The sequence below is a fragment of the Nansenia antarctica genome (assembly GCF_963989245.1).
Source record: "Nansenia antarctica genome assembly, chromosome: 4".
NCBI classification, from domain to species: Eukaryota; Metazoa; Chordata; class Actinopteri; order Argentiniformes; family Microstomatidae; genus Nansenia; species Nansenia antarctica.
In genome coordinates, this window is record NC_137689.1 from 60,533,624 (window position 1) to 60,547,319 (window position 13,696).

Sequence of the window (13,696 nt, forward strand, 5' to 3'; positions counted from 1 at the left end):
CATTAAGATGGCAGCCATGTTCTGGTACCACCGTAAGTACGGCAACAACAGAAGGACAAAAGAACGCGCAGACCTGCAGTACACCCAAACTCCAAAGGGGGGCTCCAACAACAACCAGGGCTGCTCAAGCACGGCGAAACTCATCTACATTCACCACAACTAAACATACATTCCCAACTCTGTTACATCCGCTCGAACTCCGCTGGCGCGCGGCCGCTCCTGCGCGTCCCACCCGCGAATTTGCGGAACCTAGGATGGTAGGGGAAGGTAGGGCAATACCGCTACCTGATTGGTTGGCGAAGCACTCATGAAGAGCCCCCTCATTGGCTGGCGACTCACTGCTTCGCCAACCAATCAGGTAGCGGTATTGCCCTACCTTCCCCTACCATCCTAGGTTCCGCAAATTCGCGTCCCGCCCAGCTGTTCCCCTTCTGGGATAGTTCTCTCTCTCTCTCTCTCTCTCTCTCTCTCTCTCTCTCTCTCTCTCTCCACTTAATGCGCGAACGCCCCCCAAGAACACCTCAACGCCCCCCCTTTTTAAATATCTGCTCCAGCGCCCCCCGGTGTTGTCTGAACGCCCCCGTTGAGAAACGATGGTCTAGAGAGCAACGTTGTGAACCAATCACCACCTTTACACATTTCCTGATCATACATTCTTTAAAGAAAAGGTTCTGAAAGTTTCTGAAAGGTTTCTTCATTTCTATATATATTATTTCATATATTGTACATGGTCTTGCTTGAGACAGCTAACTGTACAATAGCCTGTTTTCAGTGTCAGTATTACTGTTGAATGGTACTACGTGTTCTCCTGTATTGACTTGATATATCATGTGATGACTTCCTGAAAACAATTACGGCTGCCTGTTGATAGAGCTGTGGGAGGAAAAGGAAACTGAGGAACCAGCATAAAGTGATTATGAATAGTTAATGATGGAAGCTAGTCTCTTGCTAGGGGCTGAGTCTGGTTGAGGCTGGTGTGAGTCTGGTAGAGGTCTGAGTGGTAGAGGCATAGGTGAAAGTGGGCCGGAACGGTCCGGTGCTGCGTTCCGGCAAGACTTTCTGTGCCGGAACGCCGTTGGGGGGAGAGATGCAGCTGCCTGTCAATCAAAATCCGATTGCTGCAGAGTGCAGAAGCAATCACGATTCACGATCCATAATTTCCAACAAGGAAACACATGGCTGACGTTATGTTTCCTTGCGTCTATTTTAATACCATTGAAAAGGACATGTTAACCCGCTTTACAGTAGACCCGACGCGACATGGTTGGGTGGGCAGCACTGGGCACTGAGACAGTCCGACCGGGATTACAGTCGCGCCGGGGGCGGGGGGACAGTCGCACCTTACAGTAGGTGGCCGTGAGACTCGCGCATTTCAACCAGTTCTCGTTTTGCGGGACTTGAAATTCCTTTAACACTAGGAAAGCCGTGAGGTGTTAAACAGCACCAGTGAGTACAAAAAAAATTCACAGCCCTTTCTGCAATTTGGCTTTCTGCAGTGTGAAGATTCACCCACTGTAGAGAACAATGTACAAATTTGGTCCAACTTGCATCTGAAAATGCTATAATAATGTCCGTTCGGTTTGTTAAATGCATACAACACTCCATAATTCATCACATCTCTTTATTTCCCCGCGGTTGCTAGGGTTAACATCCAGTCAGTTGCTAGGGTTAACAGCCAGTGTTTACATTTCTGGGTCCTAATGAAGCCGTACTCGAATTCTGATTGGTTTATCAACTACTAGAGCGACCAGCGATCTCCCTGAGCAGACAGACGATTAAAAAATAAGTTTGTGAAAATCTCCGTCATAACTACAGCTGCCAACAAATTGTTATAGACTTAAGAGAATTACTTAATATCGTATGTAAGAGATCGTGTACTCTGTAGATGGAAAAAGATAAACTTCACGAAAAACGCGTTCGGCCCACCACCTATCAGCTGAGGCTCCTGGTTTAGCCTTTGTTCGGGTTGAGCAATCTTTGATATGGAAATCGGATTGAGAACAGAAGTCTCTTGTGATTCTCTCCGTTCAGTGGAATGCTGTCTGTCTACTGTTTGTGTTTTTTCATATACGTGTGTTATTATATGTCCGTAAAATGAGTAGAACCTAAAGAAATCTATCAGAAATTCTAAATGTGAAGTACCAACGCCATCTAGTGACTAAATAAAGTTGTCAGTGTAGCTTACATTTAAGTTTCGAGGGAGGGGGGCGGGGCGCGCTGCAGGGTTGCCAGATGGGGTGGGTTACCGCCGAATGGGCTACTGGATTTAGCGGTTATAGACTGGTTAGGCTGTAAATTGTCAATTCCATCTGGCAACCCTGCTAGAGTGACGTAAAAGTCGCATTAAACGCGACTTGACAGTTCAGACGGAGGGCACGTTGCTAAATATCAGATATGTATCCGCAGGGCTGCCAAGTTTCACCAACAGTTTGGAGTGAGATTTTTTGGCGGTGGAGCGACCCAAAACTGTGCACGTTTTGGCAGCGGCGGCCCCTCTCTCCCACCCAATTATTTGTGCTAGTTTCCTGCAATTTTACATGTTGTTCATAATAAACCAGCACAAGAAATGAAAATAATAAATAATAAATAATAACATTTTATAAAACAAGAAAAAAATTCAGACAATATATCATATTTATGAAATCTTAATAAACAAATACAGTAGCCTACAGACTCTAAAATAAAAATTGGCCCCATCAACAGGACTCAGCCCCTTGGTCAGCAGCAGAAAGACCCGTGGTCATCATCTTATATACAGTGCATTAGATGTATTAAACAATCTAAGCAATCTAATCAGAGCAGTTGTTATTATGTAATGATGGATGTGCCATTTTTGATGGAGAGCAGTGAGCGGATGACTGGATGTGAGCATGTATTTGACTAATGCCGATAGATTCGCGTCTTGCTCCGAAACCGGAGCTGTAGGCGCAGACAGGATTTTACAGCGTTCCTTCAAACTATCATAATTCATGAACTATATGCCCAATCTAAAAAATTCAAACAGTTTCTGAAAGCAGAGAAGTTGCACTTTTTGAACAGTTGAACTTTTTTAGGCTTATTACGGTAGTTCACCAACAAAAAAAGCACAGTGCTCAACGTGTCAGGAGAAATAAAAATAGAATCGGGGCTTTAACACATGTCAGCATTTCCCTGGTTGCGAGATCTAAACTAGTCTACTAGAACTGAAAGCGGCAAGTAACAGGCACTTAACGTTACATGTTGTAAGGCTGATGTGTGCACGATAGTGCTGCATTTTGACATAATTCTTATCGCATTTCCCCCCGCTGATCTGTATAGCGGGGGGAATCTTATGACACGTAACTCCTCCTGCAGTCCCGGGTCGTTCCTGTTTAGTGGAAAACGTCTCGTACCCAGAACTGTTCAAAAGCGTGCCGAGGCGAGCCGTGCCGTATCCGGGTCGGCCCTGTAGTGGAAAAGCACCATTTCTCTTTTTAACGTGAACTGACATTTATTTCCTCAGCATCTCTCCAACTGCACATTACTGTGATGATGTGTAATGGCGCTTTTCCACTACCGTACCGTGCCGGGCCGCGTGATCCCGGTTTGTTTTGCTTTCTCCACTGCCAACCGAGCCGTACCGGGCCATAGTACCCGTGCCGTTTCGGTACTTTCGTGCCAGGCTGTGTGTGACGTGTGACGCTGCAGACCGTTGATTGGTCAATGGAAATCGTCAACATCGTCATCCCATGTTCATAGACTTCATCGCTAACCGCCATTTTTAAATACCATAACAGATTTCACTCTCGGAAAATGTCACTTTTCCATTGACCAGACCGGTTCGGCTCGGCTCGGCTCGGCTCGGCACACATTTGAAAAGTTCCATATAGGTTCGGGTAGGATACGTTCTCCACTATACACAAGAGACCAGGAACGAGCGGCGACAGTAGGAGGAGTTAAGTGTCATAAGAGCACTTCACTTTAAGTGCCGGTATACAGCTCAATGGGGGGAAATGCAATAAGAATTATGTCAAAATGTAGCACTATCATGCACAGATCAGCCTTAAAACATGTAACGTTAAATACGTTAGACAGGGAGCGATGTATTTCTACGGAAAGGCTGTGCTTGACGCTCTCATTAATCACTGACAGCGGGGCTCATACAATCTCTGTGTTTGTTATAGATACGATTGCTGCGGTGTCTTGCTGGTAGTCAAATATATTTATTTATACAGAATATGGATGTTACGTGCCTGTTACTTGCCGCAACCAGGGAAACGCCGACATGTGTTAAAGGGAGCAAGACGCGAATCTACCGGCATTTGGCTCATGAGTGAATGGCGAAAATGCCTGGACGGCACAGCTTGGGATTCCAGCCGGGCAGCAGCGTTCTGGACGAGCTGCAGAGGTCTGATGGCGGAGGCGGGTCCAGTTGGAACATCCAGATGTCTACCAGAGATTTGGAGAGGGATTCCATGTGGTCAGATGAAGTGATTGCTTATGGGCTGGCCTGTCTGTAGATCTCGTTATCTGATGAGAAGTATGAAAACCTGTGGTGGCCTCACAAGAGGCCGAGGGATGACAGAGCAGCAACGTTTGACATGGCTGCTCTCCATGCCAGCTTGTGCTGAAGTCAACAATGCCATGCAAGAGCTGACAGGGGTGAACCACAACACTGGGGAGCAGAACAAGGACATGACAGATGCAAGACAAGCATGTGACATGAATCATACACTGACAGTTCTGAACTATCTCCAAGAGAGAAACCCCTTCTGCTCCGATCCAAGCTTGCGCAGTGTCTCAACTGGGGTCCATGCGCACCCTTCTGTGAATGTTGAAAAGGCAAAGACCATCGGAAACACCATCTTGGCCAGCATGGAGGGACAGACTACTGCTGAGTACACATTCAAGAAGAAGGAGCAGGCAATCACCATGAGTATGAAGTCCTCAGTCAAGATTGATGGTGAAGCAGTGCAGGTAGATCCTCAACTACTTTTCCAGCGACTCATAATTGCTGCTAAAGCTTCACAAGACCTGGCATCAGTGTTCAGGTATGAGACCTGGCACCAGTGTTCAGGTATGAGACCTGGCACCAGTGTTCAGGTATGAGACCTGGCACCAGTGTTCAGGTATGAGCTGTGTAGTTATCCTCCAGCGCTGTTTGACACCTCCCTGCTGCTTCGACAGCCACAGAAGCCAGTGCTAGCAGATGCCATTTGGGAGCTCCTCACACCTGACCTTCCGGGAAACACAGACACATCCACAAAAGACATGACACACCGCAGGCGAGCAGGTGGGAGGACTGGAGCAGACGTAACCATGGATGAAGACATGCCTATTACGATGAATAAAGACCTGTTCCTTTCAAACAACACAAACAAGCAGCAGTTCATCAACATGCTCAGTGGTCACCTACAGAAGAACTGTCAGACGTACCATGCTTCAGAATAAAAGTCAGATTTTTTTTTTTCAGAATAAAAGTCTGAAAAAAATAATTTCAGAATAAAAGTCAGAAAATTTTAATTTCAGAATAAAAGTCCAGTATGTACTGGATGGTGGAGTATTGGTTCAGCGCATCCCATGGACACGTGGATCCACTTACAAGGACATCTGCAAGCTGTACAGCGATTATGTCACAAGGAAGTATGGAGAGGCAGTTGTTGTGTTCGACGGTTATCAGGGCACATCCACAAAAGACATGACACACCGCAGGCGAGCAGGTGGGAGGACTGGAGCAGCCGTAACCATGGATGAAGACATGCCTATTACGATGAATAAAGAACCTGTTCCTTTCAAACAACACAAACAAGCAGCAGTTCATCAACATGCTCAGTGGTCACCTACAGAAGAACTGTCAGACGTACCATGCTCCAGGTGATGCTGATCTCCTCATTGTGCAAAAATCAGTGCAGTCTGCCACAGTAACAAACACTGTGCTCATTGGTGATGATACAGATCTGCTCGTCCTCCTCATATACCAAACCAACCTCAAGTCACATGACCTCTTCTTCAAACCTGAGGCGAAGAAGAGCATGAAGAAGCCACGTGTCTGGAACATCAAGGCCGCCAAGCAGCAGCTGGGGCCCAGTGTTTGCCCTCACAACCTCTTCATCCATGCAATAGCTGGGTGTGACACTACCTCCCGTATTTATGGCATTGGGAAAGGAGCTCCCCTCAAGAAATTCACAACCAGTGATGACTTCTGTGAGCAAGCTAAAGTGTTTGACACACAGTCAGCTACCACAGCAGTTGTGTCAGCAGGAGAGAATGCTTTGCTGTGCCTGGACAATGGGAAACCTGGGGAGTGACTCGACTCTCTACGACACTATCGCTTTTGTGAGAAGGTAGCTATTAGCACTTCTCATGCACAGCCGCAGAGTCTGCCACCTACGTCAGCAGCAGCGAAGTACCACAGTTTTCGTGTGTCCTACCTACCATGCAACCTCCTCCACATTGAAACAGTTATCATTCAGCACTTTATTTATTACAGATGAATGAATGAATGAATGGTCTTTATTGTCATTGCTACAGTACAGGTACCAAACAACGAAATTTAGGAGGGGTGGCTCCCCTGGTGTTAGGAAAAAAAAAAAAAAAAAACTTTTAAAAAAATCACAAGGGAAGGAGCTGGTTTACATAAATAAAGGCTATGTACACTATCCACTATACTATACTGTACAGATAGACGACTAGGGTTGTCATATTGCACAATAGTGTTATTGCACATTTATTTAAAGTGTCGCAGTTTGCAGGCTTGAAATGTACATATTTGTGCCTCAGCACTACACCTGATTTTTTCAGTCCAGCAGCTGCCATCAATCCGTCCAGACTGTCCAGGGCCCAGAACCTAGGTCTTTGCTGTGTTCAGGGCCTGGACGGCCCTGTGGTAGAAGCTGTTCTTCAGTCTGTTTGTCCTTGCGGCCAAGGTCCTGAACCGCCTTTTCGAGGGCAGCCGGGTAAAGTGTTCGTACCCAGGGTGGGTTGGGTCCCTGGAGATCTTGGAGGCCTTCCTGAGACAGCGTGTGTTGTACAGCTCTTCCAGAGAGGGGAGGGGGGCGCCGGTGATGAAGTTATATCTATAATAATATCAAGTTTTGTACTCATTATTGTCTTTTATATCAAGCAGTGGGGCGGCCATCCCTAATCACTAGAAGGACCCAACACAATACTATCTTACATCCCTTACCACCTGGAGACCTAGCACTTATCAGACACGGTCTCAAGATTGGTTAGTCCTCGAGGTCCCATGTGTGTCCTCTGAACTGATAGAACTGCCTTTAATCATTGTGCTCCTTGGTGTGGAGAATGACCTGCTGGATACTCCAAGACTTGCTACTTTAGTGTCATTGGGCCATTGGGACCTGATTAAGGATTCCTCAGTGGAGGAGTGCTTTTGTTATAATTGATGTCTGTATAGGTTAAGATTTAAGATGTACATATATTTTGTAATCAGGGCACCCTTAAAAAAGAAACGTTGGTCTCAAAAGGACTTCCCTACATAAATAAAGTATAAATAAAATTCAATAAACCATTATAGTGTTTGAGAGCTCTATTGATTGGACATACAGTACGGTATATGTTGATGGTTGTGTAATGTGGTGGTTCATAAGACTGTTAAGGATTTCATAAACAATAGCAGCCATGTTGTCACTGCCATGTTTTCAAGCTGTGCACTTTTCCGAACCATAACTGGGAGAAGTGCTTCGAACTCTACTAAACTCAAACATTCAAGACGTGTGATCCCTTTAAATGGCTTTTATTGATTTCTTATTAGAACATACCCAATAACCAACCAACCCACACACACACACACACACACACACACACACACACACACCATTCACTAGTAACATCAGACGCACTCAACAAACAATGTATATTGGGTTTTGAACACAGAACAAGAAGAAAACAGAAAAACTAGCTTGTCACTTTAAAAAACATTAGTCTTCCTTCAAAAACATTTTACTAACAATGTTAAAAAACAGGAGGTGGTAAGATATTCAGAACAAAACACCACGTAAGGAATACTAAATCCCAGGGGCCTTTTACATCCTTTTCACAGCGTCGTCTATCTCAGAGACCTGCTCCCTCAGCTGATTCCACTGCTCTGGGTTCAGTGAGATACCTGGGGAAAGATTGAAGGCAAGTCAGAGACAGAGACCAAACAAATAGTTCCACTGATTTTGGTTCAGTAAGAAGCAAGGAAATAGCATTTATTTATTTTACCAGGCAAGTTGACTGAGAACATATTCTCATTTGCAGCAACAACTTGGGGAATAGTTGCAAGGGAGAGGAGAGGGGATGAATTACCAAATTGAAAGCAGGGGATGATTAGGTTGCCATGATAGTATGGCAGATTGGGAATTTAGCCAGGACACTGGTGTTCAGGGGCACTGACTTGGCTATGTGATTTCATTCAGCCATAACAGGTTGCCTACCTTTCCTGCCAGGCTTCATCTCGCCGTCTTGATCCGTCCAGTACTCACGGATATCAATCAGACATTTGCCCTTGAAGTCACGCACATTCACATACCTCATCTTTCCAATCTGAAAAACAAACAAAAAACAGACAAAGAAGTCGACTGGGGAATATTATCGAGGTCTGAAAGCTGCTATGAAGTCTATCACAATTATAGTCAGAGAAAAATAAACACTTCAAGGAGGTTAAAGGCTCCATACCTGGAACTTGGTTGGCTGGTTGTCATCATCTTTGTTGCTGCTTTCCTTGGAAGTTCCGCCTGCCCTAGAACTCTCTCCACCTTTCGTTTTTTTGGCCGGTTTCTCTGGTGTGGACGGCTTCTTCCTCTTGGCCTAAATGTAAAGGGCACATATCATATAAAAGCCTACATCAGCTCTGAAACGAATCACAAGAGGTAACCTCTGATCACAATGAATATAAAAACAATTTACAGCCTATTTTTAAAAAGGGGAAACGTTTTAATCAATATCAGAAAATTGTGTTTTCTTTTCTGTTCTATTGAGTCAAGAGAGTTATGATTTTTTATACAACAGTTAGTTCCGACCATGTAATTTGATTGGACAAGAGGCATTCCATGAGTGTCGATATACAGTATAACAGCACTGGGACTTTTAACTATATGTATCACTCCGCCACACAGGTGTTTTATTAAATTACCGTTAATTAGACTACATTAACGGTCGTTATCCATCAGATTATCTTGTCCGATGCGGGACTCTAGGCGAGGGAGATCATGGTAGTGAGTCAACCGAGTCATATTTCACTGGTTGCACGGAAACGTACAGATAAATGTACACGATACAAATTAGCTAGCCTGCGGATGTTTGTGTTCAGGTTACTAGGCAACAGTCCAGTTGAAGTTCAGTTGCCGAAACAATTTTTGGTTGGCGGAGCCAAAATAAGTGATTAAATAAACAAACAAATCATAATCTGCTGTCGCTTATTACTATTAACTAATAAATGGCGCTGCAGAACTGTTGTATAAAAGTAATATCACACTCGAGGTCGTGGTGTTATACTGAATATCAGCACGGCTGTGATTGTCTTCGGTACTCTGCCTGCGGCCTCGTACCCATGACCAAATCACAGCCATGGTGATATTCAGTATAACAGCTCTCCCTCTCGTGTGATATTGCTTAATTAAGCGGTGCAGACGCTTCTATACCTGAAATGTGTGTGTGTTCGTAGCATGAGATTTAAACCAATCAGGAGTCGCCTATGCATCACATGCCCAGCAATACAATAGTAGCTTGAGAAAAGCATGTCCAGCTTCAGACAGCTCTATCTCAAAAAGTATAAATGTCACAGCTTAGATAATCACACCATAGAAATCCTGGGAACCAGAGAAACTGTTGTTGCAGTCACAAGTTAGAAAATGGGTTTGAAATGGAAACTACCAGCTGCTGCTAGAGTGGAGTTTTGAACATTCCACCATTTGTGTGAATGGGGAGTATGGTTTTCAAACACTGAATATTTCAACAAACATAAATATAAATGTCACAGCTTAGATTTTTAAACCGTAGGAATAATGGGATCGAACATCTTGATACATTATGTCTGTGTACCTTAAAAACTCTAGTTAGAAAATGGGTTTGAAATGGAAATTACCAACTGCCGCTAGATTCTGTGCACCCTCTTGTTGGGTTTGGAATTCCATTGCTATTGTTCAATTAATAACTGGCATCTTTCCTGTTTGTTATCAGAGTAACAACTGTCACTTTTGTATATGGTTGTTCATAAACCTGCACTGCTTACTTCACCACCTGGGTGTTTTTTTTCCTACATAGAAGCAAGCAGGATCAAGGGGTCTGTTTTACCTTAGTCTCAACTTCACTGTCTGAGTCACTGCCAGAAGTGCCACCTTTCGTTTTTTTGGCCGGTTTCTCTGGTGTGGACGGCTTCTTCCTCTTGGCCTAAATGTAAAGGGCACATATCATATAAAAGCCTACATCAGCTCTGAAACGAATCACAAGAGGTAACCTCTGATCACAATGAATATAAAAACAATTTACAGCCTATTTTTAAAAAGGGGAAACGTTTTAATCAATATCAGAAAATTGTGTTTTCTTTTCTGTTCTATTGAGTCAAGAGAGTTATGATTTTTTATACAACAGTTAGTTCCGACCATGTAATTTGATTGGACAAGAGGCATTCCATGAGTGTCGATATACAGTATAACAGCACTGGGACTTTTAACTATATGTATCACTCCGCCACACAGGTGTTTTATTAAATGACCGTTAATTAGACTACATTAACGGTCGTTATCCATCAGATTATCTTGTCCGATGCGGGACTCTAGGCGAGGGAGATCATGGTAGTGAGTCAACCGAGTCATATTTCACTGGTTGCACGGAAACGTACAGATAAATGTACACGATACAAATTAGCTAGCCTGCGGATGTTTGTGTTCAGGTTACTAGGCAACAGTCCAGTTGAAGTTCAGTTGCCGAAACAATTTTTGGTTGGCGGAGCCAAAATAAGTGATTAAATAAACAAACAAATCATAATCTGCTGTCGCTTATTACTATTAACTAATAAATGGCGCTGCAGAACTGTTGTATAAAAGTAATATCACACTCGAGGTCGTGGTGTTATACTGAATATCAGCACGGCTGTGATTGTCTTCGGTACTCGGCCTGCGGCCTCGTACCCATGACCAAATCACAGCCATGGTGATATTCAGTATAACAGCACTCCCTCTCGTGTGATATTGCTTAATTAAGCGGTGCAGACGCTTCTATACCTGAAATGTGTGTGTGTTCGTAGCATGAGATTTAAACCAATCAGGAGTCGCCTATGCATCACATGCCCAGCAATACAATAGTAGCTTGAGAAAAGCATGTCCAGCTTCAGACAGCTCTATCTCAAAAAGTATAAATGTCACAGCTTAGATAATCACACCGTAGAAATCCTGGGAACCAGAGAAACTGTTGTTGCAGTCACAAGTTAGAAAATGGGTTTGAAATGGAAACTACCAGCTGCTGCTAGAGTGGAGTTTTGAACATTCCACCATTTGTGTGAATGGGGAGTATGGTTTTCAAACACTGAATATTTCAACAAACATTTATGTCACAGCTTAGATTTGTAAACCGTAGGAATACTGGGATCGAACATCTTGATACATTATGTCTGTGTACCTTAAAAACTCTAGTTAGAAAATGGGTTTGAAATGGAAATTACCAACTGCCGCTAGATTCTGTGCACCCTCTTGTTGGGTTTGGAATTCCATTGCTATTGTTCAATTAATAACTGGCATCTTTCCTGTTTGTTATCAGAGTAACAACTGTCACTTTTGTATATGGTTGTTCATAAACCTGCACTGCTTACTTCACCACCTGGGTGTTTTTTTTCCTACATAGAAGCAAGCAGGATCAAGGGGTCTGTTTTACCTTAGTCTCAACTTCACTGTCTGAGTCACTGCCAGAAGTGGAGGTCAGTACTTCCTTGGTCAGTACTTCCTTGGACTTGGGCATCCTGAAACAGAAGTGAACCCCTTGATGAGCATGAAATAGGTTAGAGACGCGCGCATAACATCACCAATATGCCACCATGTATAAATAGTATTCCACTGTGCACAATTGACAGCAGTGTTGTAGCGTGTACTGCAGAGTCGTTTCTATCTATAACTCACAATCATTTCATAATGTGTGCACAGTAGGCCATGCATGAAACATGCCAATTAATGTAACACTTCACTCGAAGTTCATATTATATATGTAGCAAGTAACACAGTAATTAATTAGCCTTTTCACGCTTTTATACAGGCGATGAGTCGCCTGTCTGCTGTAGTATGCAGGCAAGTAGCATTCAGCTAGATAAGTAGGCCTGTGAAGAAACCAATGTTGTAAAAATGTATCACTATGCACCGAGCTTTCTAATTGCGCGCTAACGTTTTTACAACAACGCTATAATATTGCAAGCACAATGGATCCCTCTGGAAGACTTCACACACGAGGCAACATTGTATGCATTTTAGACTGTACTTACGTGCAAATTTCAATATGGGCTCTGGTTTGGATGTATGTGGATGATGCCGTGAAGGAGCGTTGAGAATAGGCCTGCGGATCTTTGTTGTAAAAAAATTTTTATTGTAGTGCTGGACCTGCGCGGTTTAGTAGATCTGCATTACAAGCACACAAGAAGTGCTCTCCGTATATTTTGGTGGCGATGGAGGTATACGTAAGTGCCGCGAATTTGCTGCCACTTCCCGGTGGTAAATTAGCTACATTGAATTGTGGGTAATGATGTTCTTTTGTATCATGATGAAGCCCACTGACTATTTTTTATTTTGGTTTTATTTTATAACAACTATTACAAACATTCAGGCATAAAACTATAGCTTAACCAACAGACAAATTGACATAACTAATTTTAAATAAATAATGAAGCATATAATTATACAGTTGACACACTTTATTTTGTTTTGAATACATTTGAGTGGCCCACTTAAACAAAAATAAATCAACTGACCTTTTGCTTCTCGCAGAGTAATCAGTTTGGTCACTCACATTTATATTTTCCTTATTGTATTTGCCAAATGTAGTATTCTTTTACAGAAAGTATTTGCATTGTTAGCAATAAGGTAACAGAGAATATAAAATAAATGTACATCAAAATAGGTGATTATGTCATGTATCTAGTAGTAATGACATCCACCAAGTGAACCCAAGCATCGAAAGACTAATGCTTAATTAAGCTCAAACAAAAATGGCCCATTAAGAGCAGGGCAGTACAGTGGGTTGGGCAGGGTCTTGTTTAGGCATCATACTGTATATCAGTCTAGAGCCCCATGGTTAAGACTAAAAAGTCCTACACAAAAACATGTTTTCTGTCAATGCTCCTTACTCCCTATGTCTAATAGCACAGGTTCTGTGATAGCAAACTATAAGATGAACTTAAATAAAAACAGTCAGTAAAATATATTTTACTATAATATATATCGGTTCGATTCCAGCCGGGGACATATCCTGCATGTCATCCCTCCTCTCTCTCTCACCCATCCTTCCTGTCTAAATCTTCACTGTACCTATCAATAAAATGAAAAATATGAGTGGGACTGCCCCACTCAGAAAAAAAACAACAACTAAGAGATACGTAACATGGTTTTGTTTTGTCTTAAAAAAAGATTTATAATGTTATATACATTATACTTGTTCCACATCTTGAGGTCTGATTTGTAAACATTCTCAAAGATACGTCCTACACACAATGTTTAGGATGGGTAATAAAGTTAAAATAAAGGTACACATAGTTGGG

The 13,696-nt window shown here is 43.0% G+C and overlaps 1 protein-coding gene across 1 annotated transcript; it reads right to left on the reverse strand.

The window, feature by feature from the left end:
* Positions 1-7,719: 7,719 nt before the first annotated feature.
* Positions 7,720-12,594, reverse strand: sub1a (SUB1 regulator of transcription a). Its single transcript, XM_080529019.1, has 6 exons — positions 12,428-12,594; positions 11,830-11,914; positions 10,255-10,350; positions 8,638-8,769; positions 8,397-8,505; positions 7,720-8,083 (listed from the first exon to the last, which is right to left on the reverse strand). Exons 2-6 carry the CDS (start codon positions 11,911-11,913, stop codon positions 8,004-8,006), a joined length of 501 nt encoding a protein of 166 aa, XP_080385145.1. The 5' UTR covers position 11,914; positions 12,428-12,594; the 3' UTR covers positions 7,720-8,003.
* Between the last annotated feature and the right edge of the window lie 1,102 nt (positions 12,595-13,696).

What these genes read in the sequence shown, in the direction of transcription:
- sub1a (XM_080529019.1), bottom strand. Translation starts at nt 11,913, where the DNA reads ATGCCCAAGTCCAAGGAAGTACTGACCAAGGAAGTACTGACCTCCACT. An exon ending in ACAGTGAAGTTGAGACTAAG is followed by an intron (nt 8,770 to 10,254) that starts GTAAAACAGACC and finishes CTTTACATTTAG; the next exon opens with GCCAAGAGGAAGAAGCCGTC. An exon ending in GATGAAGCCTGGCAGGAAAG is followed by an intron (nt 8,084 to 8,396) that starts GTAGGCAACCTG and finishes ATCTTTCCCCAG; the next exon opens with GTATCTCACTGAACCCAGAG.